The sequence below is a fragment of the Ursus maritimus genome, unplaced genomic scaffold, assembly GCF_017311325.1.
Source record: "Ursus maritimus isolate PB19 unplaced genomic scaffold, ASM1731132v1 scaffold_8, whole genome shotgun sequence".
Classification (NCBI taxonomy): Eukaryota; Metazoa; Chordata; class Mammalia; order Carnivora; family Ursidae; genus Ursus; species Ursus maritimus.
In genome coordinates, this window is record NW_024426996.1 from 48,891,187 (window position 1) to 48,916,549 (window position 25,363).

Genomic DNA, 25,363 nt, shown 5'->3' on the forward strand with positions numbered 1-25,363 from the left:
AATGACGCCTACTGTCTGGAAAGCTCTTGGAAATACGCAACGAGTTTTAAAATATGCAATTTCATTCAAAAGCCAACAGGGTAAGAGGAACTGAAGAAACAGAAAGGAAGACAAGAGAAAAGAGGAAGAGTTGCTCCAAGCAAACTCTATTTATTAGGATTTCCCTCTTATCTGGTAGTAAAATGAAATTTCTAAATCAAAGAAAACCTCTGAGTTCTCACTCCTTTTGCCCCTCCAGTGAATGGGAACTCAGGCAGCTTTTAAGAATATCATGGGGCCCAATTAAGGTCCAGAAGCAATCATGACAGAGCTTGAGTGGGTAAAAGGGGAGGATGAAGTTTCCTTGCTAGCCCCCGCCTGGTTCCCTGTAGGAGCCATCAGCAGACCCTGGCCAGAAGGCCCAGGCAAACTTGGAGGGAAAGACGCCGGCTAAGGAGCCCAGCAATTGTCTGGTGGATTTTATTATTAGATTCTGGGTTCTGCACAATGTAATTAAAGCCCCATGGCCACAGCCGTGCCAACATCATACACTTGGCTTTTTCTATCACGGGCTAAGAAAATCTGCAGGCGGATGGGGGATGTGTTCTTTCCTCCTGCCTGTGTGTGTGTGTGTGTGTGTGTGTGTGTGTGTGTGTGTAGGAAGAGAGGTAGATGAACAAAACTCTCCAAATCAGCTGGCAGGCACTACTTTGGTTGAAATCATGCTCAGCAGGTGCTAGGTGAAGCCAAGCAGCCGCAGAAAGGCTTTCTAGCGTCTTGTACCTGTTTGGTGATTGGCCGGGAGGGGTGGGAGAACAGGGGGACAAGTGCCCAGCCTGGAAATTCTCTCGAGGGCTTTTCCTGTAACATGGTAAAGGAGCCAAAGATTAAGAGAAGTAAAGAGAAGCCCATCCCACAAGAAGAGACATTTTGGATTAAAACAAAACAAAACAAAACAAAACAAAAACACTCCCTTGACAACCAAATAAAAAACAACAGAATGTCCTAGTGGTAATTTTTTATGAAGGACAAAAAAAATAGTCATTGCATCTAGCAAAGACTGTACATGCATTATCTGCATACTATCAAAACCAGGCTGGCATGGTTGCACAGGAAAGACCAAACATCTTTGTAATCTTCATTGTTTTGCCAGGTACTTTGCTAGTTAACATTGCATGCTGGGTAAGATATAAAAATCATGAACTGGGTGGGAGGGGAGAGAAGAGTAGGGATATAGAAAAGCTCTTAAAGGAGCCCAGAGCTAAAGGGCAGAGCTTAATGGAGGTATTTTTTCAGTGAGGTGGCTTCTACCCCTACCAATAAGTTCATCATGGGTATATGTGATTAGGGGTGATGTTCAAAACATTTAATAACTGCTAGGTCATGACATAGGTCATGACATCCACATAGCAGAATGGTCCCCAGCCAGAAGCTACCACGATGGTTTGACAGGTGCTCTTGGTGTCACATGAGCTTTGCCTGCGATTAAGCCCTGCTCTGTGGTGGCACATGAGCCTTCTCTGGGCTCTTGCTTTTAAGAGTTCATTTCATTTGTGAAGAAAGGGACAGAACACAGGAAAGAAGGAGGAAAAGAGAAATGCCAACACAGAAGTGAACAGAGCATCAGTCCATCTGTCTTTGAACTGCTTTCAGACAAACTCCCTGAGCCCCTGCCCACTCAAACCTCCCTCCTCAGGCAGAGCTTGTCTCCTCTGGAGTATCATATTTTCATGTAATACCCTAAAGTATAAGTACATTGCCTTAAAAAAGGTTGAAAACCTGAGCAGTAATCAAGAACAATAATGATTACTTCTATGTGACTTTACCTTCTATTGATTTTGAGTGTCATCAGGACAGATAGTAATAAAATAGGATACATGTAAGAGAAAAGGGGAAATGGTTCAAACACTATATTGAGAAAAAAAGTGTAACATGATAAACAAGGTAAAAAGATGAACTTATAAAACAAGTCATCATCACCATCACCATCAACATCACCATCATCACCACCATTGTCACCATCATCACCATCATCACCATCGTCACCATCACCATCATTGTCACCATCATTGCCACCATCACCATCATCACCATCATCAGCACCATCATCATAACCATCATCACCACCATCGTCACCATCATCACCATCGTCACCATCATCAACACCATCAACACCATCAACACCACCACCACCATCACCACCACAGCCATCATCACCACCATCAACACCACTGCCACCAACACCACCATCACTATCAACACCACCATCACCACCATCATCACCATCACCACCACCATCAGCATCACCATCATTTGGCATTATCAGCACCACCACTGACATTTGTGGCATCTATCATTTGCCAGGCACAAAACCCTATGAGGTACGTACTAATATTTTTCCCATTTTACACATGAGGAAACTCAGGAAGAGAAAGATTCAGTAACTTGCTCAAAGTCCTATGTGGGCAAGTGGCAGAGTCAAAGTTTAAATCCAGGTCATGTGGCTCTAGGTAGAATGATTGGTTAATACGTCATGAATGTTATATATTTTAAAAACTGACTACAGGAATCTCTGGCCCAAATATGATCTTATCATGGAACTATTGGTTCATTTGGACTTCCTCCACCACTTAACCAGTCAAGTACTTTGGATAAGTTATTTAATTTCCCTGAGCCTCAATGTCCTCATCCTTAAAACGGAAACAGTAACCCAGTAAAGTTACTGGAAGAGTTCAGTAAATTAATGTATATAAAAAAGGGGAGAGATATATAAACCTTTCAACACAGTGCCTATTATATATTGAAATGCTTCAAAAATGATAGGAACCATTCTTCTTGTAAAATAATACGGTTTTTACAAAATGAGAATACAGCCTGGGGTAGTTATTTAATGGGAGAGCATGTAAATAAGAGAAAAACATTTTTTTTCCTTGAAAGAACATTTGTCAACAGACTCTGAGACAATTTAACTTACTTAAATAAATCACTTATACAACACGCCTGCAAATTCTTCCCAAATGTTTAGATTTGTAGGTTAAAAACATTACTTTGCTCTTACAAATTGATAAAAATCAGAGAGCTTCCTTACTTGCCAGGAAGACTGTCTCAAACATCCATAAATACTTATTATCTGATCACTCAGAGTCAATGGAGAGAAGCACAAAAGACTGCTGACATCTTGCCATCTCACACTCTTTCTTCCCATTCTTAGTCAATAAATTAAAAAAAAAAAAAAAACCAAAAGAATTCCACATGCAACTTATTTGGCTACTCACTTCCGTCTTTCACTCGGAGACTCGATCTGATGGTTAATGTTTTTATCCAAAGGGAGGGTTTTTGGCTTCACATCTTCTAAAATGTGCATTGATGGGTTTGATACCTGCTGATTCTGGGATGGATCTGAGGCCAAGGAAAGAATAAAGAACATAAATTCGGTGTGCAGTAACATCACCCTAGTGCTTTGTATGTCATCTTTCTTGAAAGCGCTAATGCCCGCTGCGGTCTCACCGTGAGTTCATATAGACTGTGGGCCCACAGTGGTGGGAGTCTATTCACTGTGCTGTTCAGCATAAGCTACAAGAGAAGCTTGCAGCCAGTAGAGCTCACAACTGTCTGAACCATGTGTGTTGGGGGGCTTATAATAATTTAATTATTGGGTTTAAACACCCATTCTTACCCTGAGCTACCTGTGAGTTCATCCCACAGTGTGGGGCCCCAGTTTCTGTATCCAGCTGATGGTCTTGATGGACTCCTTTTGATACAGGATTCTTAGAATGAGCTGAGGCCCCTTGAGTTAGGCTGTTGAGATAAACAAGTATATTTCAGAACAGAGAGGAAAGCAACTGAACTAAACTTATCCCATCCCTTAGCGAATGGAAATACCCAGTTACAATATGCAGAAAAAAATGGGACTAACTACATGTTTATTTATTCTTTTCATTTTAAACCAGATTCAAAGTACTGGAAAGTCCTGCACATTTTCATTATCCATCAATTTAATAAGCTTGAGAGAAAACATCACTTCTTTTTTTTTTTTTTTTTTAAAGATTTTATTTATTTATTCGACAGAGATAGAGACAGCCAGTGAGAGAGGGAACACAAGCAGGGGGAGTGGGAGAGGAAGAAGCAGGCTCATAGCGGAGGAGCCCGATGTGGGGCTCGATCCCATAACGCCGGGATCACGCCCTGAGCCGAAGGCAGACGCTTAACTGCTGTGCCACCCAGGCGCCCCAGAAAACATCACTTCTGACATCTTCCCCACCTCCCCGTCCGTAAAGCTCTTCGTTCGGATAATTTCAAGTGATACCAGAGCGAACTGGAATCTCCCAGATTTTCACAAGAGAGGACTTACTGCAGAAATCACTTGGGCCATCCAGGATTTGGGCAGCCCATGTGAATTCACCGGCCTTGCAGTAGCTTCTGGGTGCAAAGGAAGGAGATGGAGGAGGTTTAAAAAAGTTTTTGGGGAAACAAAGTTTCTGGAGATAACAGGGACTGTCTGGACAAGCAGCGAAAATTCATGTATAATATGCTTAGCAGCATCATTCAAATATTCCTGACTAGTGGCTTTCGTTTCGTGAAACTGGAAAGTTCCTTTTAACAGTGTTAACTGAAAACAGATGTGCTATTCCCAAGGCTCTGCAGTCTCTGGACACGGGCCTGAAGCTCCTATGTCCACAATTCACCCAGTCTTTAGCTGATGGATGCGGGAGAATTTTCAGAGCAGATCCCAGTAGAAGGGCTCAGCTCCCAGCCAAACTTACTATCTTTTTTCTTGTCTTTTTTTTTTTTTTTTAAAGATCCCATTCATTTATTTGAGAGCGAGAAGAGCATAAGCAGGGGGAGCAGCAGGCGGAGGGCGAGGGAGAAGCAGACTCTGTGCTGAACGGGGAGCCCAACGTGGGGCTCGATCCCAGGACCCCGGGATCATGACCTAAGCCGAAGGCAGATGCTTAACCGACTGAGCCACCCAGGCGCCCCCCCAGCCAAACTTTCAAATTGGACAGTTTTTGAAAATAACACTTAGCTTTCATGTGTTTGGGTCTCTCTGAGGATGCAGTGTGTGTATACACATGTGTGTATCTCTGTACACTTGTGTACGTGCATGTGTGTGCACATGATTGCACACTTGCCAAGATCTCTCTGGTATCTCAGGGCCCCAGAAGCAAACATGTCTCATAAAGAACTTGCTGATGGCAGGGTACTGCCAGCTTCCTGGGATTCTGTGGGTCCCTTCTAGGTTAGGCTCGGGGTGGCATCAATCAACCCACTACGCCCGAGAGCTACATCCAGATTCTGCTCCAGTTTGAGCTAGCTCTGAATGATCCAGGTGCTCCTGGGTACCCTGTTTGGATCTCCCATAGAACATACTGGAACCCACGGGGTGGGGTGAATATCCACAACCAATCAATTTGTTGTTATCCTTTATAATATTGTCACCCGGAATAAATGCGGCTTCTCACATCTCGGAGAACACTGATGGTAAAGTCCAGGTCCACTGTCCACCCACAGTGGGGAGGACCCCAGGACCTGATTTCAACCTCTATCCCTCCAGACACATTAACCACTTCAGGTGAACGATAGTTAGATTTGGGGCTTTGAAGTGACAATGTGCTCCTTGGATGATCTATACTATCTCCCCTTACTTAAAAAAGATTTCACCTATTTAACAATAAGGCGATTTATATTCAATATCATAAAGACTGACTTCAGAGATATTACAATGTGTTTAAGCAATATGTAATGTATTACTGGAATGATAATTTCAAAGCTGAATATGATTTGCATTAGAAATAGGTACCCTTTCTGGGGAGTGAACAGGCAGAGTCTGGCTTTGCACGTTCAGAAGGACAGCCTGATACACTTCATACCTGCCCATTTCCTCTAGCGGATGATTTTCCCTAGGCTTAAGCATTAAATCGTTGTTGTTCCCCTGGAGTGGTTTCTTCTGTCTTGTTTCCTGTTCTTCCTCTCGACAGTTTTCCAGGTCCATCTTATTCTAATTGAGAAAACAAGGATCATATTGAATATTATTTATTTATCGAGAGAGAGAGGGACCTCATGTGGGTTCACGCATGTGTGTGTGGGGGTGGGGCAGAGGGAGAGGGAGAGAGAGAATCTCAAGCAGACTCCCTGCTGAGGGCAGAGCCCAACTTGGGGCTTGATCCCATGACCCATGAGATCATGACTTAAGCTGAAACCAAGAGCTGGAAGCTTAACTGACTAAGCCACCTAGGCTCCCCTGAATAATTTTTAAACACACTGGACAACACTCATCTCTGGCCATGGGATATTTGAAACATTTTTTAAATCACATTGCCTACAATTTAAAGAACAGTTGTCCAAAGTAACTGAATAGTAACTGGTTTCCATTGATTTGAAATAAATGTGTAATCTGGATCTTTCTTGAAAGTTATCATGAAACAGAATTGGTCAGAAAACCCACTTTTCAAAACAAAACAAAGTCATAGGACTGGTCAGTTAAGAGAAACGGCGCTCGTGGCCCATCAGTTTTTTTTTTTTTTTTTTAATGCAGATTACAGACTATTCAAGTCTTGGTATGACTTTTGTTCACTATCTCCACAACCTTATTTGGGGGATATGGAGGTAGACCACCCTTTCTGTGCTCTCTCCCTTGAAGACACACATAAATTTCATGTGGGATTTTAAGAATGGGTTAGAAGCAACTTTCATGGAGGTTGGTGGGGAGTATATTGCTGGCTACCATCCAGTGCAAAGGAACATATGGTGTGGAGGAGAGAAATACATGTCTGTTGAATGAGTGAATGATGGGCAATCAGAAGAACATTCCAGCAAATGGCACCACTAATCGGGATCTCTCCAGCCAGTGCAGAGAGACTTTGGTTGCCAGCCTGTGGGAGCAGATCTGGTCCCAGAAATGACTTCATTTCCCCCCTCCCCCCCCAGAAATGACAGAGTCTGACCATGGCAGTGACAGCACCACGGCGTACAATAGCCACGTGGTAGCTGACGTGATTTAGGGAAATAGTCCTGGATTTAAACTGGTGGAAAACTTGGCCTTGTTGTTTTGTACTTCTATTTAGGTTTATTTCACAAGTTGCTTTTAATCTATGGTCTCACCACCTTCCCACTGCTTTCAGTCACAGAGGGGGACGTAGACAGCTGGTCTGCAGAACTTGAAGAAAGAGTAAATGGAACCACGGTGTCTTCAATTATTTTGCGCTCCTAAAGGGAAGGACAGTCATTAGTGAAGGGGACAAAAGAAAATAAAATCACATTTGTCAAGAGAAAAATTTCATCAAGGAACTTAAAAAAACCCCATCAGATTATGTGCAAACAAGCAGGGCATCAAATAAATTATTTTCTAAAAGCATGTAAATCAGATAACACTTTCTATGGGCAATGATTCAGAAATTAGCATTTAATTTGGAAAAACAAAGTCTTTGCGAATTACTTAGTCTGATTCAAGAAGCCTAATTAGAAATGCTTCTAAGGATCAGATGAGGCACAAAAATTATTGAAGATAAATTCACAACAAAATTAATCATAAACACATTTCAGATAATACACATTAAATGTAGCTCCCTTCTAATTCTCTAATGTGGTCTGATTTGTTCATCTAAAAAAAAATGAGGGGCGCCTGGGTGGCACAGCGGTTAAGCGTCTGCCTTCGGCTCAGGGCGTGATCCCGGCGTTATGGGATCGAGCCCCACATCAGGCTCCTCCACTATGAGCCTGCTTCTTCCTTTCCCACTCCCCCTGCCTGTGTTCCCTCTCTCGCTGGCTGTCTCTGTCTCTGTCGAATAAATAAATAAAAAATCTTTAAAATAAATAAATAAAAAAAAAAAGAGACAAACAAAACCAAATTCCCCTCCCTCCAAATCTCTTTAGTACCATATAGTGAATGTAGTTGATAAGGATTCACTTAGCCTCATTATCAAAACTATCACAAAGTTAATTCACTACTACCAAATATGCTTTCCTCAAGCAAACACACAAATAAATAGATACTTTTGTGTCATCTAAGGTAAATCAAGAATCTGACTCTCTGACTAGAGAACAGATAAAATTATATTGTCTCCCTTGACCCATGACTCAACATGCCATTACTACAAACTAAATTCAGGGGACCTGTGGTCTTTTAGAGCCTGCAGGATATGGCTCTTTGAAGAAGTTAACAGGGCTCTGAGGTGAGTAAGGAGAATGAGGCATGGCCACGTGCACACATCTACCACAGACAAAAAAAGCGCTGATAAACGTTGAGGAATCAAAACTACAAGTCAAATCCCTTCTTGGGAATTTCCTACCTCCTCATAGTATCTGCGTTCCTCCTCTTCCACCTCCTTCTGGGCCTTTTCCCACTCTTCTTTCAGCTTGTTCTGTTCCTTCTGGTATCTCTCCTGTCACAGAATTTGCACAGATAATTCCTGAATTGACCACTGCCTACGCCACTGGGACACCCCCCCCCCCAAACCACCATGTACAATATATTGCAAGGCTATCTCCGTGTTGCAACATTCTGAGTTTAATCCATTCATGCCACAAAGGGGGCATGGTATTTTGTGGCACTCCAACATGTTGGGAACATAACAACCCTAGCAGAGAACACTCTTTCTGCTGATGGCGTGCTACAGGTCTGTTCTTCAGATAGATTAGTAGACATTTGCTTATGCAAAGAGAAAAGACAGACGGAAAGATTCTAAGATCTTCCTTAACTTGGCTTTTGTCCTGGGACGGTAGGCTACACCGATGGTTTATTTCTGCTGGGCCCTTCAGAGATGAGTTTGGCATTTCACTAATAAAAATATGTGGCTACTGAGAGACTTTGGTAAGAGACAAAACAAAAAACAAACAAAACCTTGTAGGTTTACAAGACAGACAATGCAGAAAGCTCCAGAGTAGACAAGATGATAATTAGCTGAGTAGCTGGATTACTCTTTGCTTGGAGCCATTCTACCAAAATGGAATCTTCCTAGGTTTCAGTAACTTCTGAATTAAGAGTAGCTCTTCAACGGCCCGTTGGAAGGCTTCCATATCAGAACTGCCAGCACTACTTTCAGAAACGGTACAGCACTAGTCACCACTTCGGGGGAAAAAATACAATACTCTGAATAAGGATGGCTTTAAAAACGTGACTAGAGTCCCTTGCACAGCTGAGTAGAAGAAATGAATAAACACAGAGTAAGATTCATGCTTAAAATGAGAGCTGACACGTCTGGTTGCGTGGGGAATGGCGCCCCTGACGTGACAGAGATGGAGGCATCGCTGAGGTGGGTCACACACAGTCCGATGGTTTCGCCTAATTACTGCCAATCTTCTCTCTGAGGCTAAAACAAGTCTTTTTTCCTCTTGGGGAAGGCACTGAGCTTTCCTCCAGGTATTACCTGTTACGTCATTATCTTGGGTGCAAAAGGGCTTTATTGGGATTGTCTGGAGCCCGATGTTCTTATTAATGCTCTAGAAAAACCATCCCTGGTCCACTCATGGCAGGCTTTTAACTCTAGGTTAAAATTTTGTTATCAAAACCCAATCTTATAAAGTTTCTGAGAGGGACTTCAGGGGCCTTTCAGAATAGAAGAAGCGGACTCTACAACTTAAAAGCCGAAAAACAAGCAAAGCTTAGGTTTATTGGTGGTAGGAGCTCACATGACATGTTCCCGTCCCCATGAATTGAGGTGATTCAGGGAGTGAAAGATGCTGTACGTCTGTACCCCACTCACCCCTCAGTACACATGTGTGCGTACCAACACACGTGTGTACACACCAGCATACATACATGCATACCCGACAAACACACCTGCACACACCAACACACTCGCACAAACACCTTGCCCCAACGCCCACAACCCTGCAGTGCCACACCAGGTAACAGTTTGGTAGGACAAATATGATCCATCTGTCTGCACTGGTACCCGCGATCACCTTGCAGAGTGTAACTGACAGAGTAACGCCACGGGAAGCACACGTGCTTGTCTTCTTACTCTACAGACTTTCTGACTCCTAGCTGTTGGCCATGTAGCTGGGAAATAGGCATCTGGTTTTCAAGGGAATAGCAGGTGGCCAGCGCTGGTCTAGGGTCTCCCAATGGCCCCAACAGTCCCAACAGCTCTGGGACTTGGCTGAATCTGGTTGGTATCTACCCCTGTGCAATTGTGAAAAGTGTTAAGCTTAACCGGCAGGCCCAAAGCCACACGACAATTAGTTACCTCCACTGCCCCCTGCTCCCAGCCCCTAGGAATTCAGCCGAGAGGCTCAGAGCAAAAAGATAAGGGGAAAAAAAAGTAAAATACAGCAGTGTAAAGTCATCAAAATTAATGAGATTTTCCCCCCCTTTATGATCTTTTAGTAAAATCAGTACTATTGGGAATATAGTGGAGAGAACCTGAGTTTTAAAGTCAAACAGACTTGGACTTGAAACCAGGCTTGACAACTGTTTGCTGTCTGACCTTGAGCAATTAAGTTAACTTCTTTGAAACTTGGTTTCTTCAGTTACAAAATGGGGCTAATAAGACATACTTTGAAGGATTAAATGAGATGAGATCTGTCAAGTACCAACAAATATGCCAGTTCTTGGCACACCCAAGTACTCAGGTTAGTTTCTAAGGTTACTAGGTTACTTCTTGAAGCCCTATTACTCTACAAAACTGGCTTGAAACAAGTAGGAGCATGATACATTTACTCCCAGAACTTTCCTAGAATTAAAAATTAGCAGCCTTCAGTCAAGGGCGGAGCAAACATTTCTACTTAAGGAACAAGACCCAGGCCAAATTTTATTTCACATGTATGCTATCAAATAGTTTTTTTTTTTTAAAAGATTTTATTTTATTTATTTGACAGAGAGAGAGACAGCCAGCGAGAGAGGGAACACAAGCAGGGGGAGTGGGAGAGGAAGAAGCAGGCTCTGAGCGGAGGAGCCTGATGTGGGGCTCGATCCCAGATCGCCGGGATCACGCCCTGAGCCGAAGGCAGACGCTTAACGACTGAGCCACCCACGCGCCCCCAAATAGCTTTTTGATAATTCATCCCCACCGCAACTTGGACTGGAATTTGATTGGCAACTAAGGAGGCGACCACTAGACAGGTTGGCCCCTAACGCTTGGGATTTTTAAAAAGATTTTATTTATTTTTTAAGATTTTTATTTATTTGAGAGAGAGGGCATGAGTGGGGGGTGGTGAGGGGCAGAGGGAGAGCGAGAAGCAGACTCCCACTGAGCGGGGAGCCCAGTGTAGGGCTCCATCCCAGGACCCCGGGATCATGACCTGAGCCACGCAGGCGGCCCTGAGGATTTATTTCTAAATATCTCTACACCCAGCGTGGGGCTCAAACGCACAACCGTAAAATCAAGAGTCACGTGCTCTACTGACTGAGCCAACCAGGTAACCCCTCGGGTATTTTTTTTTAAGTGAAATAGTTTTTTTTTTTTTCTTAACTTATTTTTTATTTTTATATAAATTCAATTAGCCAACATATCGTACAGCATTAGTTTCAGATGTAGAGTTCAGTGATTCCTCAGTTGCATATAACGCCCAGTGCTCATCACATCACGTGCCCTCCTTCATGCTTCTTCATTGTGCTCCCAGGGTAACCTCTGGGAAGAGGAATTAGACACAGGACACTTTGTTGCATGGGCACCAAATGAACTGACTTAGACTCACCAGCTCCTGAGAAGAATCTAATTCCATGCATTTCCTGTGCTACGAATTTAATGTAATACAACAGTAATTAAGAAAGCAGCATCCGATAGGACAAAAAACAAAGCAGTAACCCCAGTCCTACCTGGAGCAAACGTTCCTGCTCCTGTTGCCATTTTTCCTGTCGCCGGCGCTCCTCTTCTGGGTCCCATGCCCAGAACTTAAACTGCTTAGAAAATAAGACCGTGATCAGAACTCAGCCATGTCCTTAAGGCCAGGCCAGGGCAAGGGACACAATCGGCTTACCGACCCGCACTCACACGGACGTGGGCAAGCAGAAGCCTCTACGTACTGAAAGACCCTCTTTGTCAATGCAGACCACTGCTTAATCTTAATCCTACTTTGGTTGACTTCCAAGAGGCTGGTATGATGCTGTGACCCTTTCTGGAGCTAATGAAAACACGGAAGTCATTAGCCACCGGCATGGGAAGGCTCTTGCTCCCTTTCTTTCAGAAGTGGTTTCTGAAATGTATTCACACTTCTGAGCGTGAGATACTCAACCTGCATGTGGATCCTGTCCCAGCACATGGGGACGCTTCCTTCAGCAGCGCTGCCTTTTGTGAGAAGTCGTGTTTGCCACACTAGAGAACTAAGCTTTTATACTGCTATTGGTCTCCCTACCAGCTGTCTCTAAAGTGGGTTATTCAATGTGCCCATGCTCACTAGAATTACCTGTGATCCAGGCAAGATGAAGTCCCTGCCTTCCTTGGGGCCCACGTAACCAACATTCAAACCCAAAGCCTTTTTTTTTTTTTTAAAAAAAAAAGGTCTTTGTGAGTTTGGCACCAAGTGAGTGAACAGGAATAATGAGAGAAGGATGCACGAACCAAAGTGGGCCCCCAGGTTACAGAATATATGAGATGGAGGAGGTCCACAGGGGAAGGGAAATCACAGCTGGTCTCTGGGAAACTCCAAAAGGGTGGGGGCCGTGGTGTTTAAACTTGGCCTCTCCTGACACCCAGAGGAGGGCCAAGGCAAATCACATTCCCCAGTAACTGTGCTTCCTCCCTTCCCTCTGTTCTGATGGGGGTGGTTTGGGGAGGCACTTAGAACTGCCTGGGAATCTTGAGAGAAGTGGCAAGATGAGGGTGGAGGTGATAGGGAGGAGGGGGAGACTCTGGGGCGGGGTGGGGAGCAGGCAGAATCCATCTACCCGGGCTGCCTGAGAAGCTGGACGGGGTCAGTCCTGTCCAAGACTTAGATGGGTCTAGTTACACCCAAGATACCTGGGCCTGTTCACCTTTGGCCCTGCCCTGCCCCCAATAGATCCATGCTACCATTTAGGTGCATGAAGGCTGGGCTGGCCCAGGGAATTGTCTCCAGGCTGAGAATGTAGGCCAGGCCATGGGTGTTGCTTGATTTATAACAGTATAAATATTGACAACTTTAATGTATTTAGACATAGGAAATGTAAGCCTCCGTTGATGCTCTTGCCGTGGTGTCTGCAAATGGTTAGCATCATGCCCACAAAAAGTCAAGGAAAGGTGGGCAAACAGGGTAGGGAAATGTATTTCCTGTATGCCACTCTTGGGATTCATACTGCACGTGAGCAAACTAAAGGCTCTGACATGTTATGTAGAAAAGCTATTTAATTGTATATAATTCGAAATTTCCCAAGTTTCCTTGGATGACCATAAAATGTTATCCAAATGGGATTCCAGATAAGAAATTTGGAATTAACGGTGTTAGAGGTTGGCTCTCCTTGGCATTTTCCTAAAACTTGGAAGCAGTTTCAATGTTCAGAACCTATCTCAAGGGCATGGCCCTTCTTTGTCTTTTAGGAAAAAGGATGTGGTTATGTGAGTAAAGCCATAGGGAGTCCAGTAGGAAGAAAAGAGCAACAACTAGGAATTATTTAATTTTCAGATTTCACTTGGCAGTAATTGCAAGAATAAGCAAGGAGTAAGCAGACAGAAGGGAGGAGTGTGGGATAGAAACACTGAGCACAGAAGAAAATAGAGAATATTTGTTTAAAAGGAAGACAGAAAAACAATGAGCATTTTCAGAGTAAAATAAAGAGGAAGATAACTTCGTGATACACAAAAGAAAGAACAGTGATCATGTTCCTTCCTTTGGTGACTACTTGTTGAGGACCTACTATGGGCCAGGCCGGGATACGAGCTGGCCAGGGGTCCCAGGTTGTGGAGCTTACAACTGAGTGTGTGGGCAGAGGCTGGGTGTGAGGGAGTGGCCAATATATAAATGACACCAGAAGACAGTGTGATAATTATCCTAAAAGAAATACAGAAAGGTGCTAGAGAAAGAACGGAGAGCGTTTAACCTACTTTGTTCTATAATTTATGTTTACAAATCTGTATCTTCCTTTGGCCTAGAGTTTCCTCAAGAGCAGAGAGGGCCCCTTATCCCCGTAAGTATCCCAAAACCTTGCACTTTTGGGCCTTCAATAAATGTTCGTTGATAAATGGATGGAATCATTTCATGCTGGGTGATGCATCCCCTTCTCTCCCCTTTATAGACTCTGACCCTATAGCTTTGGGCCACTCCAAGTCTGACCGAAAATGGTCTGAGACTATTGAGGTCAGCACAATCAGATGCTTACTTCCTCTTCAAGCTTCTCTTGTGTTCAAATTTCTTTTACTTTTCTATTCTAGGAAGAGCTATTTATCATTGACAGAACATCAAATTTGGGTGGGTATTTTCAGAGAATTCACTTATACAGGTCAGTAATTTGTTTCTTTCTTGTTCTGGTTTCCGTGAATCAGAAATAAGAATGCATGTCTTCAGGGCTCCCTTCCTCTCCACCCCTGAGCAGGGGGTATAAGAAGAGTGTGACGTTGCTCCCATGTAACTTAAAATGGAAATCAACGTGTTATGGTACACTCTTCATACGTGTGCCATGGAGGCCAGCTCTGGGATCCTTCTGGGGGTTGCCACCCAACATGGGTATACTCAGCTTCCCAGGAAACTCAAGATTCCCGGTACTGGCCAGATACTGGGCCTGCACAAATGGTTGCTAGTTCTGGAATGTGGCTGGAAATATTAAGGGTTATGTGACCCTTTCTCCATTCTGCACAGGCACGCAGGAATTATCAAAGTGAGACAATTTGCCTATAGGTAAGAACTGGTATTGGCTGTGGTGGGCCTTTTGGGGTAGCCACCGAGGAGGACCCCTTCACGGATCAGCCACAGCGCCAGAGGCTTCATGTAACCATTTCAATTAAAGCCCACAACCCCCGGACAGGAGGGATTATCATCTCATTGCACAATCAAGGAAGATAAGGCTCAAAGAAGTTATATAACATCTTCAGGGTCCTATGTTAGTCAATCTGGAATCAAAGGTACCACGGCGGTTATGCGGCTACACCTAGGAGCTCACGGGAATCCTACAGTTGACTGTGCCACGGAGGGAGACTCCAAATCCAGTGGGAATTTCAGAGGGTGAACAAGGGTGACAGGGAAGGGTAGGTCTACAGCAAGTGTTATGTATGATTCAGCAGCAAGCAATTTCTACGACGTTATGGGTCTCGACACTTAATTTTTGCAAATGCTTTTGTGTTGTTGTTGATATCATCTAAATAAAAAATTGAAAACTAAATGTACGGTTAATATTATTCAGGAAATTGATTGTGAGAAGGAGTGCAACAAGGACAGCTTGGGCCTCCCAGAGAGCTCCGGCTGGGCCCTGTCTGCCAACACTACACCAAGTACAAGCATTGCCCTTGGTTAAAAAAATGATTTTGAATGCCTAGAGAAGTTGCATGTTTTAATACTAATTCCAGTTGTCACCTTCATTAGATTTAGTCTCCTAACTCACTTACCATTTTGTTTCTAGGCATGATCACAACTCTGCATAACGATAATCCGTCTCTTTTTTCAAATTTCACCTGACAGCATTACACGACTTTTAATTATTCTTTTACAATCACTTACAGCCCATTTTTGACGGAATCCTCTTTAAGCAAATCAAATACTTTATAAATTAAAATCACACTCGATGCGTGATCTTACTCCTTAAGATGAGCTACTTACAGGTGTGGTTACAGGTGACTTTTCACTGCCTGGAGAATCCACTGTACAGAAAGAAAGAAAGAAAAAAAAGAGATCACAATGTGAGCAGCTTCTAACAGCATTTTTCTTTGATCCTTTGAGTGGAACATGGTTCCTATGTCAGCCTCAGATCAATTTTCTTTGTAAGCCAAGAGCATTAGAAAATCATAATAAAGCAGACCTTGAAGCAATTTGTACCCATCACCAAAAAGAGTTATGACCAGTGTAGTATGATTGAGCCCATCAATTAGCACCAGGGACTAGACTATAGGAAGCAAAAACTAAGGGGCTGTGTTTAATGCCCCTTGCATTCCCTTCCCGCTTGCTGTTCCCTCACTGTCTGACTTGGAGAATTATCACACAGAGAGAGGCCAGACATCAGCCAGGAAGTAAAGAGAGGGACACAGTTAACAAGAGAACCATGACCAATTCCTTGTAGATGCTTCTAACCTTTGTTTAAAAGAGAAGAGGACAAAAAATGATTTTGAATGTTTTTTTTTAAAGAAAGAGCTGAATATTATTTCCTTAGATTTTCAAACTCAAAGAAAAATTCTACGAATTTCCTTCCAAAAATTTCTACGAATTTCCTTCCAATTTTAGTAGAAGTGGCGCTGTTATCAAAGAACTAGCTCTTTGCTAACTGTGTGTCAGAAATAAGCATTTTTTTCTGAAATCAGAAATGAAGAAAAATACCAGACATTATTGGCTGCCCCCAACACGGATTTTGGCACAGAAGAAATACAGCTACCAGGATGCGCTTTACCTGACTGGGAGAAAAACTGGGAACGCCGCCAAGAGTTCTGAACTCTCAGCGGGATGCTGGCGGGGCCAGGGGAGTCTAGATCAGAGGGCAGAACAGAACAAACAGAAAACCGTGAGAACAGGGCTGAGAACGCAGTGGAACCATGCTCCCGAGAACTCTAGGAGGTTTGGCTATGGTCAATTTAAGAACCGAGAAGGAGGGAATCTAAAGAACGAAACATCTCAATCAAACACATACGAAACCTGAAGACATGGGCAAGCGCCAATAGACGTGGGACAGTCCATGCTGTGGTTTGTCTTCCTCGGTGCTAGGTGACACTTCATAAGCTCATACTTAATGGTGGTATTGTTAAATGTTAAATGTCAACTGATAGGATACTATGCTCTGTTAGAGCAAAATGCAGAGTTTACGTTGCTTTTGGAGGACACTAGAACAGCACAGAGGACAGCAGAGACGAGTTCAATGATTATAGGCTTTATAAAGCCTATGTATGGAAGTCTGCGGCAGAAGCGGCGTACGTGTGCAACAGAAGCCCGCGTCGCTGTCCGTCTGTAATGTAGTGGCGTCGAACAGACGCAAGTTCACGGTAAGCATCTGCATCCTTAAACTGGGTCCTGTGCACTCGGACGTCATTCTCAGGGGGAGAAAGACATCACTTTTTAAAATGTGCACATATTTTCCAGACACACCAATATATCTTTGACTGTTGGGAGACAGTGGCGAAAAGGAAAACTGTCACCTTCAATGTATTTTATGAATGTTTTCAGAGTATTTATTAAGACTACGTGTGTGTGTGTGTGTGTGTGTGTGTTTAAGGGAAATCTGTGAAATACTAGGGCTCACCACCAGTTCTTCAGTAGCCTGTACACTCAGTCTATAAACATAGGAGTTTATAAAAGTGGGGGAGATACCACTTTTATAAACTCCTAGGGGAGAGAATATTCGGTATGGCTCCAAGACTCCTCATCCTAACTGTGTAGCTTCTTTGGACTTGATGTGTGACCACAGACTAGTAGTCACTAAGGTCCACGGACCTTTTTCAGTTGAAGTACAGTTGCCACACGGGGTTGCACTAGTTTTAGGTGCACAGCATAGTGACTCGACCACTGTGTGTGGTATGCTGTAGCACGCACACACGCACCCACGCCCCAAGTGCAGCTCCATCGGCCACCACACGGCGCTATCACACCACTGACTGTTCCCGTGACTCATCCATTCTGTACCTGGAACCCTGGACCTCCCAATCCCACTGAATTTTTATATCTGGGCAAAGCCCTACACTTCCCCCTCTCCCCTCCCAATTAAAGACAGATTATGTCTTTTAAGTTTACACTTATTAGAGGCCTTTGCTTCTTGGAGCTAGGGACTTACTCACTCCAAACAAATCTTATTGTTACTTTTTCTATCTTTTCTATTTCTTGACAGTGTCTTCGGTGCATAATTTAAACACCTACTTTAAGTCTGTGGTTTTCAGCGTGTGGTCCCTGGATCTGCAGCGTCAGCACCTCCTTTGGGAACTTGTTAGAAATGCGTATCCTCTGGCCTCGGCCCAGACCTACTCAGACACTGGGGGAGTGGAGCTTGGAGACCTGTGTTTTAACCAGGCCCGCAGGGAACCCTGGCCCATACTCCTATCTGAAAATGACAGCTTAGAGCCATATCTCTGCAACACACACTCTTATTTTAAGGAAAGCATGCAAGAATAGCTTCTTACTGCCTGGCATCTTGCTCTGTACCCTAACTGTACTATTCTGAAACTGCTAGATGATATTGTTAGTGCTGATTCTGGGCCAGGGCTGGAGCTAAACACTCTTTTTGGCTGATCTCATTTAATTCTTCCAATACCCCTATGAGGTTGGCAGTACTATCATCTCCATTTTACAGTTTGCGGGGGACGATTAGAGATTAGGAGAGCCTGGCGGGGAGGATCACCCAGCTAAGAACTAGACGAGCAAGAATTCAAACCTGGGCATTCTGTGTCCAGAGCCTGCAGCTGTCGTTCCTGCGTCCACGAACCAGACAAGAGCATAGAACAGGTGTGCACCAAATATAATTCTCTCTTGAAGACTAATTTTCAAAATGCTCTAGTGCTACTAAATTTTATTTTTTTCTCACTCAACTTCGACAAAGCATGATGGAAGTCCTTTCGTTAACAGCACGTTTTAGAAAATCAAAATGTCTTATAACAGGTAACAGGATGTCAAAACGTGTGAGACAACAAAACTAATTAAGATGGCTTAAAATATCTATTTCCTCTTATCCACAGAATTAAAAAGTGGTAGAAATGGGGCAGGATTAAAATCTGTCTAAATATGGTCAATTGCTGACCCAGTTATGAGACTTCATTTCTGTCAATTCCCTTCAGGACAGCAGGGCCGACAAATTTAAAACAAATGCTTTGAAGACAGTATTGAACTTGTTTCCACATTTAGAAACTAATGATCATCCGTGTATGTACTAATTAATTCCCTCCCAAGGACTTCCTGTTACTCAAATAGAGCCCACCTTTATCTCCCAGCTGTCAACTAAGGCTATTGGAAGCCAACCCACATTCTGCCAATAGTGGCCCCAAATGGCTGCCCATCCCTGAAAAAATGAAAGTAAAAATAAATCCCCAGCCACAATGACCCTGTACCATCGTCTCTTTGCCTGAGCTGATAAATCTATAAAATGTACTGGAAAGAGTACATTAAAAAAAGACAAACAAAAACCTCACAGTCCTTGCCTCCTAAACTCCAGCCATTTTCGCATCTCTAGAGAGAACTCATACGAGTAAGGCCCAGTGGTCTATCTGTCTAGAAGAATAACCATGGAATTCTCAGGATACTCCCCTACCCCGTTCCTTTCTGGTGTTTGTGGGCCCCTGAGTTTCTCGTAAGGATAAAGGTATTCAAGTAGGACTCTTAAAGAGTAAAGGGGTGAATTCACAACCTACATGTGGCCTAAGGGGTTCCTGGGGAATCTGCAGAACATGTTTAATCTATGATTGTGAATGATTTCTCAGCAATCATCATGCACACCCAGGAATGATTATGATGTAATAAAATCTGATTTTCTTCTAAAAAGTCAAATTGTCAGATTAAATGGATATTTTATAAAGATGAGATAATTAACAATGAATGAAGTTGACATAATATTAGGATGATAAAAGTTATTTTTTAGTTTGTAATTTTTTTTTTTAACATTTTGGAGTCAATAAAATTATTGTAAGGTATCAAACACTTACGGAGGCCCTATTGTGCCTATAGTGCCTGGCTGACAAAATGGTTTTGGCAGCTGGGTTCCTGGCTGGGCCAAATAGAGAATGCAACCCCAGATTTCCATTCTGAAGTTATTTAATTCAGCCACCACGGACTCTTGCAAACACCATGGCTAATGGGATGTTAACATAAAGGAAGTAATCTTCCTTTAAAATAAAGAATATTTTAGTTAAGAGTCTCTTATGGTTTGTCTCCGTCTCTGATTTTGTCTTATTTTCTTTTTCCCTCCCTTCCCCTATGATCCTCTGTTGTTTCTTAGATTCCACATGTGACTGAAAGAATCACTAAAGTCTACCTCTGAAACTAATAATGCATTATATGTTAATTGAATTTAAATTAAACAAATAAAATGAAATAAAGCCTACTTTACTATAGATAAGCCCAGCAGAACATGTAGAGCTAAAATAAAACATTTCTTTCTTTTTACCTTGAGAACAGAGATTTGGCAAATGTAACTGGTTGGTTTCAGACATTTTGTCCAGAAATGGATACGTCAGGGTTGCTTCCGGTTCTGGTGATTTGGGCTTTACCACCTGGATCATGGGCAACAGACAGAAACATTACAAGTACTGTCCATTAAAAAATGCACAGGGGAAATAAAATTTAAGGACTCATCGCTGTTCTAGAGGTCAATAAACCAAATATTTAACTTTTGAATGGAAATGTTTGCCCTTTCCCCAAACCCCTTGGTGTTTTCCACATTAATACAGAGGCCAATTTTTTCAGAGAAATCAAACTGGTGCATAAAAATATGATGATCACTCTTCTCCAAACCAAGAAGATAACAGTCCATCTTTGGGACTGGATATTACTCTGTCCCATTTTCTGATTGATCAATCACATATTCTCTTCCTGATACTACATAATACAGATTTTGTAATGTTAGGAAGTGAGATGCCCCACATAAGATAAAGAAAAAATCTTAATATGTAAGTGCTGAATATTAAAATAATATCACTTTCTAGTGGACATTATTCTCGAGACACTCCAGAGCCCTCCCACAAATTTACACAAAGCACATTAAAGACAATATATTTTGCCTGTTGATAAAGAAATATTATTATAAATAACTATTATCAACTAGCGTCATAGCAATGATGACATCAGGAGATTTGGGGGGCATGTTAGACCACTTGTCCTTATGGTAAATAGTTACAAAATTACAGGCTTTAAAAATTCTTATGTGTGCTTTGTAGAAATAAATTTTTTCTTGTTATGGCTGTTTAGTTTTATTTTGTTTTCCCCCAGTCTGAATGGCCTTTGGTGGAAGTACCCTCCTTCTGATTTGTTGCTTCCAATCACCTGATTGCTGTAAGATCAGATTACCAAACTGATGTCTAAAATAAGAGTCAGTAGATTCTGAGCAAAGATCTGAAGGAGGGACGTGACTGTATCAGTTCATGTCCTTTCAGCTGTTACAGGGCTTTCTCGGATTCACTCTGGCTGGTGGTTGTGTTCCCAATAGACTAATTTGATAGCCAATAGGGCAATTGAGGCTGTGGAGTGCTTGTTTCGTCATAAGCTGATCTGTGATTTGGTTCTCAGGATGATATAATGTCTATAATTTCTTCTTGGTAAAATTTTATTTTTCTTTATGAATAATACATTCAACCCTAATGGAATCCTGAAGAAAACAGAGTTAATCACTTCATTCTGCATTACAGAGGTCAACCAGATGTCCCAATGAACTTCGATGTTAAACATGCAGCAAAAGCTAAGGCTTAGATTTACTAAAGTTGAATCCTAACTCCATACCATTTCCTCTGTAGTTGAGTCTGACAAAAATGTTCCAGTAATGCTCAGCTGTAAATGAATGTTAACAGCAGAAATGCTTAAAATCACCATTATGTAAAAAGGTCAGCCTGTGTGCATAGGCACTGTGTTTGATAAAGGTAACACTCTCAAGTGAAGTCAGAAAGCAAAAGCTGTTGCAACAGTGATCACCTTTTTCTAAGAGCTAACTCCACAGTAGGGAAAACAGAGGGGAGGGATTCATATGGTGTAAGAAAAGCATTGGGTTCTAAGACCATTATTCCACTTGGCAATCAACTAGCAGAGATTCTTAACCTGGAGTCCACAGAACAGAATTTAGGGGGTGTATATACTTGATATCACTTGATACCAAAGAAAATGTGGTAATCTTGTGTATTTTATGCTTTGAAAATATTATTTTGAGAATACTGTTTGCCAGATGCCAAAGGGTCTACACACACACACACACACACACACACACACACAGTTAAGAACCCCTGAAAACAACTTCTTCCATTGTACGGTAGACATACACTGGCGGCCCAACGGTGGATCGCACACATGAGGTTCACAGATGAGTATCTTTAGTTATCGCGTTTACTCTGTTTCATTTTTTAAAAAATACTTTCTAACAATGATACAGTTTTCCTTTCAGTTTAGATTTAAGTGGGAAAAAAAGTCCATTTGGAGGAAGAATAAATAAATAATGGCTACGAGTATAATGTGGATAAGGCAAAACTCTGTGAAGGTGGGAAATCCTGCCCCGAATGTCTTCCTACAGTTTAGTTCCTCCTTTCAGACATCTAGACCATTCTTTACTCCTGTATATATAAAAATGGGGAATAACTAGAGTCTGAAATCCCCCAAACACATTAAGGCAAGAGGCATTTTTGAGGCTCCACCAAGGACACAGCACGGTTAGCTCCTAAGGCCAGGGGCTGGGTGTTGTTTGCTCTTGAACACACAGAGTCTGGTATGGTGCCTGGCTTCTAGCAGGTGCACAGTCAATACCGGCTGAGTAAATAATGGATGAACTGGAATGAGAAGTAGCCAATGTTTCACTCTAAAGTGATACCCCAACTTAGGGGTAATTTTTAAAGTTGGAATATCACCACATACAGTGTGCCAGGCCTACTGGAATCACCTGGGGAGCTTTGAAAAATACAGATGACTGGGCCCTGCCCCCAGCGATTCTGATTTATTTGCTATGGAACATGCTTGGTATTTTTAAATCCTAAAGGGTACCCAGGATTGAGAGCGACTGGTATAAAAGATGAAGACTTTTAGACTGTGCCTGAAAACAAACCAAATTAATATGAATGAGATGAGACTCCAAGCAAGGAAGAAATTTAATAAAAACAAGACATTAAAACTCATTATATCAGAATCATAATTTTCTAGTTTCCTTGTGATGCAAGTCCAGAGGCATCAGAAGTACCATTGTTATAAAACAGGTAAATATTGGAAAGAATATTTAGTAAGCTGCAAATAAGCAACCTTATGCACAGGAAACTAACACCTAACTGCAAAGCTTTAGAACTTATATTCCATTTTTCTTTTAAATGTATATCATTCTTTGTAATTAAAAATTACTTTAAATTTAAAAGATCTTGGATGAATATATATATATATACATATCAATATATATCAGTGGTTACTAATAGAGGTACATTTCAGTGACTTTTTCTCTCTGTTGCTCTATTTCTATTTTTAAAATTTATATATTATTTTTTACATGTTTACATATATTACTTGATAGATTTGTTACACTTGCATGTACATTACTATAAATATAAGTCAAAAAAATGTATAGCTCCAGACTGAATGCTTGTGGCCTCCCAAAATTCATATGCTGAAACCCTAACACTCAGGGTGGTGGTATTAGGAGCGGTGCCTTTGGTAGGTGATTGGTGCCCGAGACTCAAGAGACCTTCCTCACCCCACCTACCAAGTGAGGACACCGCAAGGCAGTGATCCGTGAACCAGGAAGTGGGTTCTCACCAGACACCTTGATCTTGGACCTGCAGCCTCCAGAGCAGTGAGAAATACATTTCTGGTGTTTACAAGCCACCCAGTCTCTGGTGGCCAGCCAGAGCACCCCACGTGACCGAAAGCAGCCATCCTTCCATATGCATTTACACTGTTTTACAACGGACACGTAGTATATTCGTACTTAGAAAAAATATAGATTGAAGATAGGAATAGATTCGGAGAGAAAATAAATGTTCGTTAGGGACAAGCACCACTTGTCTCCGTTCACACCATAAGCCAGCTGCAACACGAAGCCACACAAAGTTTGGATTTAACTGCTTTTGTCCCACGTGTGCTTTACCTTTTGTGACAACACCAACTCCACCTTTCCACTCATCTCGTTTTCCAGTTTCTTCTGGTCTTTTTCTTCTGGCACATCGTTCTTCAGTTGGGGGCTGGAGGAAAACTCCACAAAGGGCACGGTCGGGCTGCATCGAGTCACAGTTGTTGTAAAATGCTGGGGCTCTGCAATGGAGTTACGTTCAGAAACATAAAAAAGAAGATGAGAACCATATAAAGGACCATTTATCCTGCGATGCCATGAAGTCCGTTGCGTACATATCCTGCCCTGGGCCATAAGGAGTTGGACTGCAGGGTGATGAGAAGTAGTAAAGAGCCTAAGATGCTAGAATTTTCTAGGCTCTTTCAAGACATAAAATCAATCAATCACACAACACAAAACACATCAAAGGACCCCACTATGGAAAATATAAGTTCTTAGTAAGAGTCACAGTTTCCACATGAGTAACACTACATGAGACAAAATGTTGACACAAAATATTATGGGAGGCGGGTTGGGTGGGAAAACATTTAAAGACAGTTTTTATCCAAATGACTGAGTGGGAGCCTGAGTCTTTCTTCCATATTTCAATTCTCCCTTTAAATAGTACATTTTCATAATGGGAATGTGTTAAGGATTGCATGGTATATATAATGCAATGAAAATAAAGTGTTCTCTGATATATAAGGAAGAACTAGGTATAGTCTAGAGTGAGGGGGCATATCAAAATGTGGAGGTGCCATCTAGTTTGAAAAAATGTATGCTAAAATTGTTAGTAATGACATTTAATTTATTTTAAAATACTTTGGTATTTAGATGAGGGTAAGAGGTTTTTTATGTTTGCCAAAAGACGAAATGTGTTAAAAGTATTGAGAAATATTACTTTAGGGAACAGTGGGTCTCTGTTCATACTCACTGTCCATATTGGTGGCATTATTTTATTCTTTTAAACTATTCACCAACTTTTTCATTTTAGCGTCTATTTTATGATATATTTTTGATTTATATCTTATCTGATGATGTTCTGTGTGTTAAAATAGGACCCTCAGTTTTTAGCATCATTTATTTGGAGAAATATAACCTTTATGATGATGGAGATACACTTTCAAAAAACCAAAAAATATCACCGTAGCAAAAAAGCATGGGCTCCTGTTTCTACAGCAAGATAAGTCATGTGGTCAGGATTTCCCCGGGAAGCCTCTAGGTGGCAGCACAATCACACCAGTTTCAGAGCCTTGATTAACCACCTTTCTATGGCTCAGTGGGAGAAATTCTTGACTATTTTCAGTGTATCTTAACAGTTATCACGATCTACTTTAAAAGTAGTTTGTCAGGGAACAAACCTGATGAGGCAAGTTCTGTATTCCCTTTCTGTGTTTTTTCGCCATCATTCTCATCCTCTTGACTGTTCGGTTCAGTTTCCTCAGTGGTTGCCTGAAAAGAAAAAGATTTTTTTTCCCCGTTGAATAAATTATCTCTTTGAAAGTTCTAAAAGGTAAAAGATTTCTTTCCTTCTTTTTGAATTGTAATTTTTAGGCCAATGGGGTAAGTTGCCTATATGAATTCATTCTTTTCCCATTTCCTAGGTAGCCTTACGGGGAAAAGCTGGACTGGCTG

The 25,363-nt window shown here is 42.0% G+C and overlaps 1 protein-coding gene across 1 annotated transcript in view; it reads right to left on the reverse strand.

Annotated features, from left to right (window-relative positions):
- The window catches only part of LIMCH1 (LIM and calponin homology domains 1), a 320,132-nt gene that overhangs the window by 10,973 nt on the left and 283,796 nt on the right, over positions 1-25,363 (reverse strand). Inside the window, 11 exon segments of the mRNA XM_040625079.1 lie at positions 763-840; positions 3,255-3,378; positions 3,656-3,777; positions 5,850-5,977; positions 7,081-7,185; positions 8,268-8,360; positions 11,738-11,818; positions 15,643-15,683; positions 20,111-20,216; positions 23,768-23,931; positions 25,090-25,180. Of these exon segments, the coding sequence (XP_040481013.1) occupies positions 763-840; positions 3,255-3,378; positions 3,656-3,777; positions 5,850-5,977; positions 7,081-7,185; positions 8,268-8,360; positions 11,738-11,818; positions 15,643-15,683; positions 20,111-20,216; positions 23,768-23,931; positions 25,090-25,180 (1,133 nt within the window).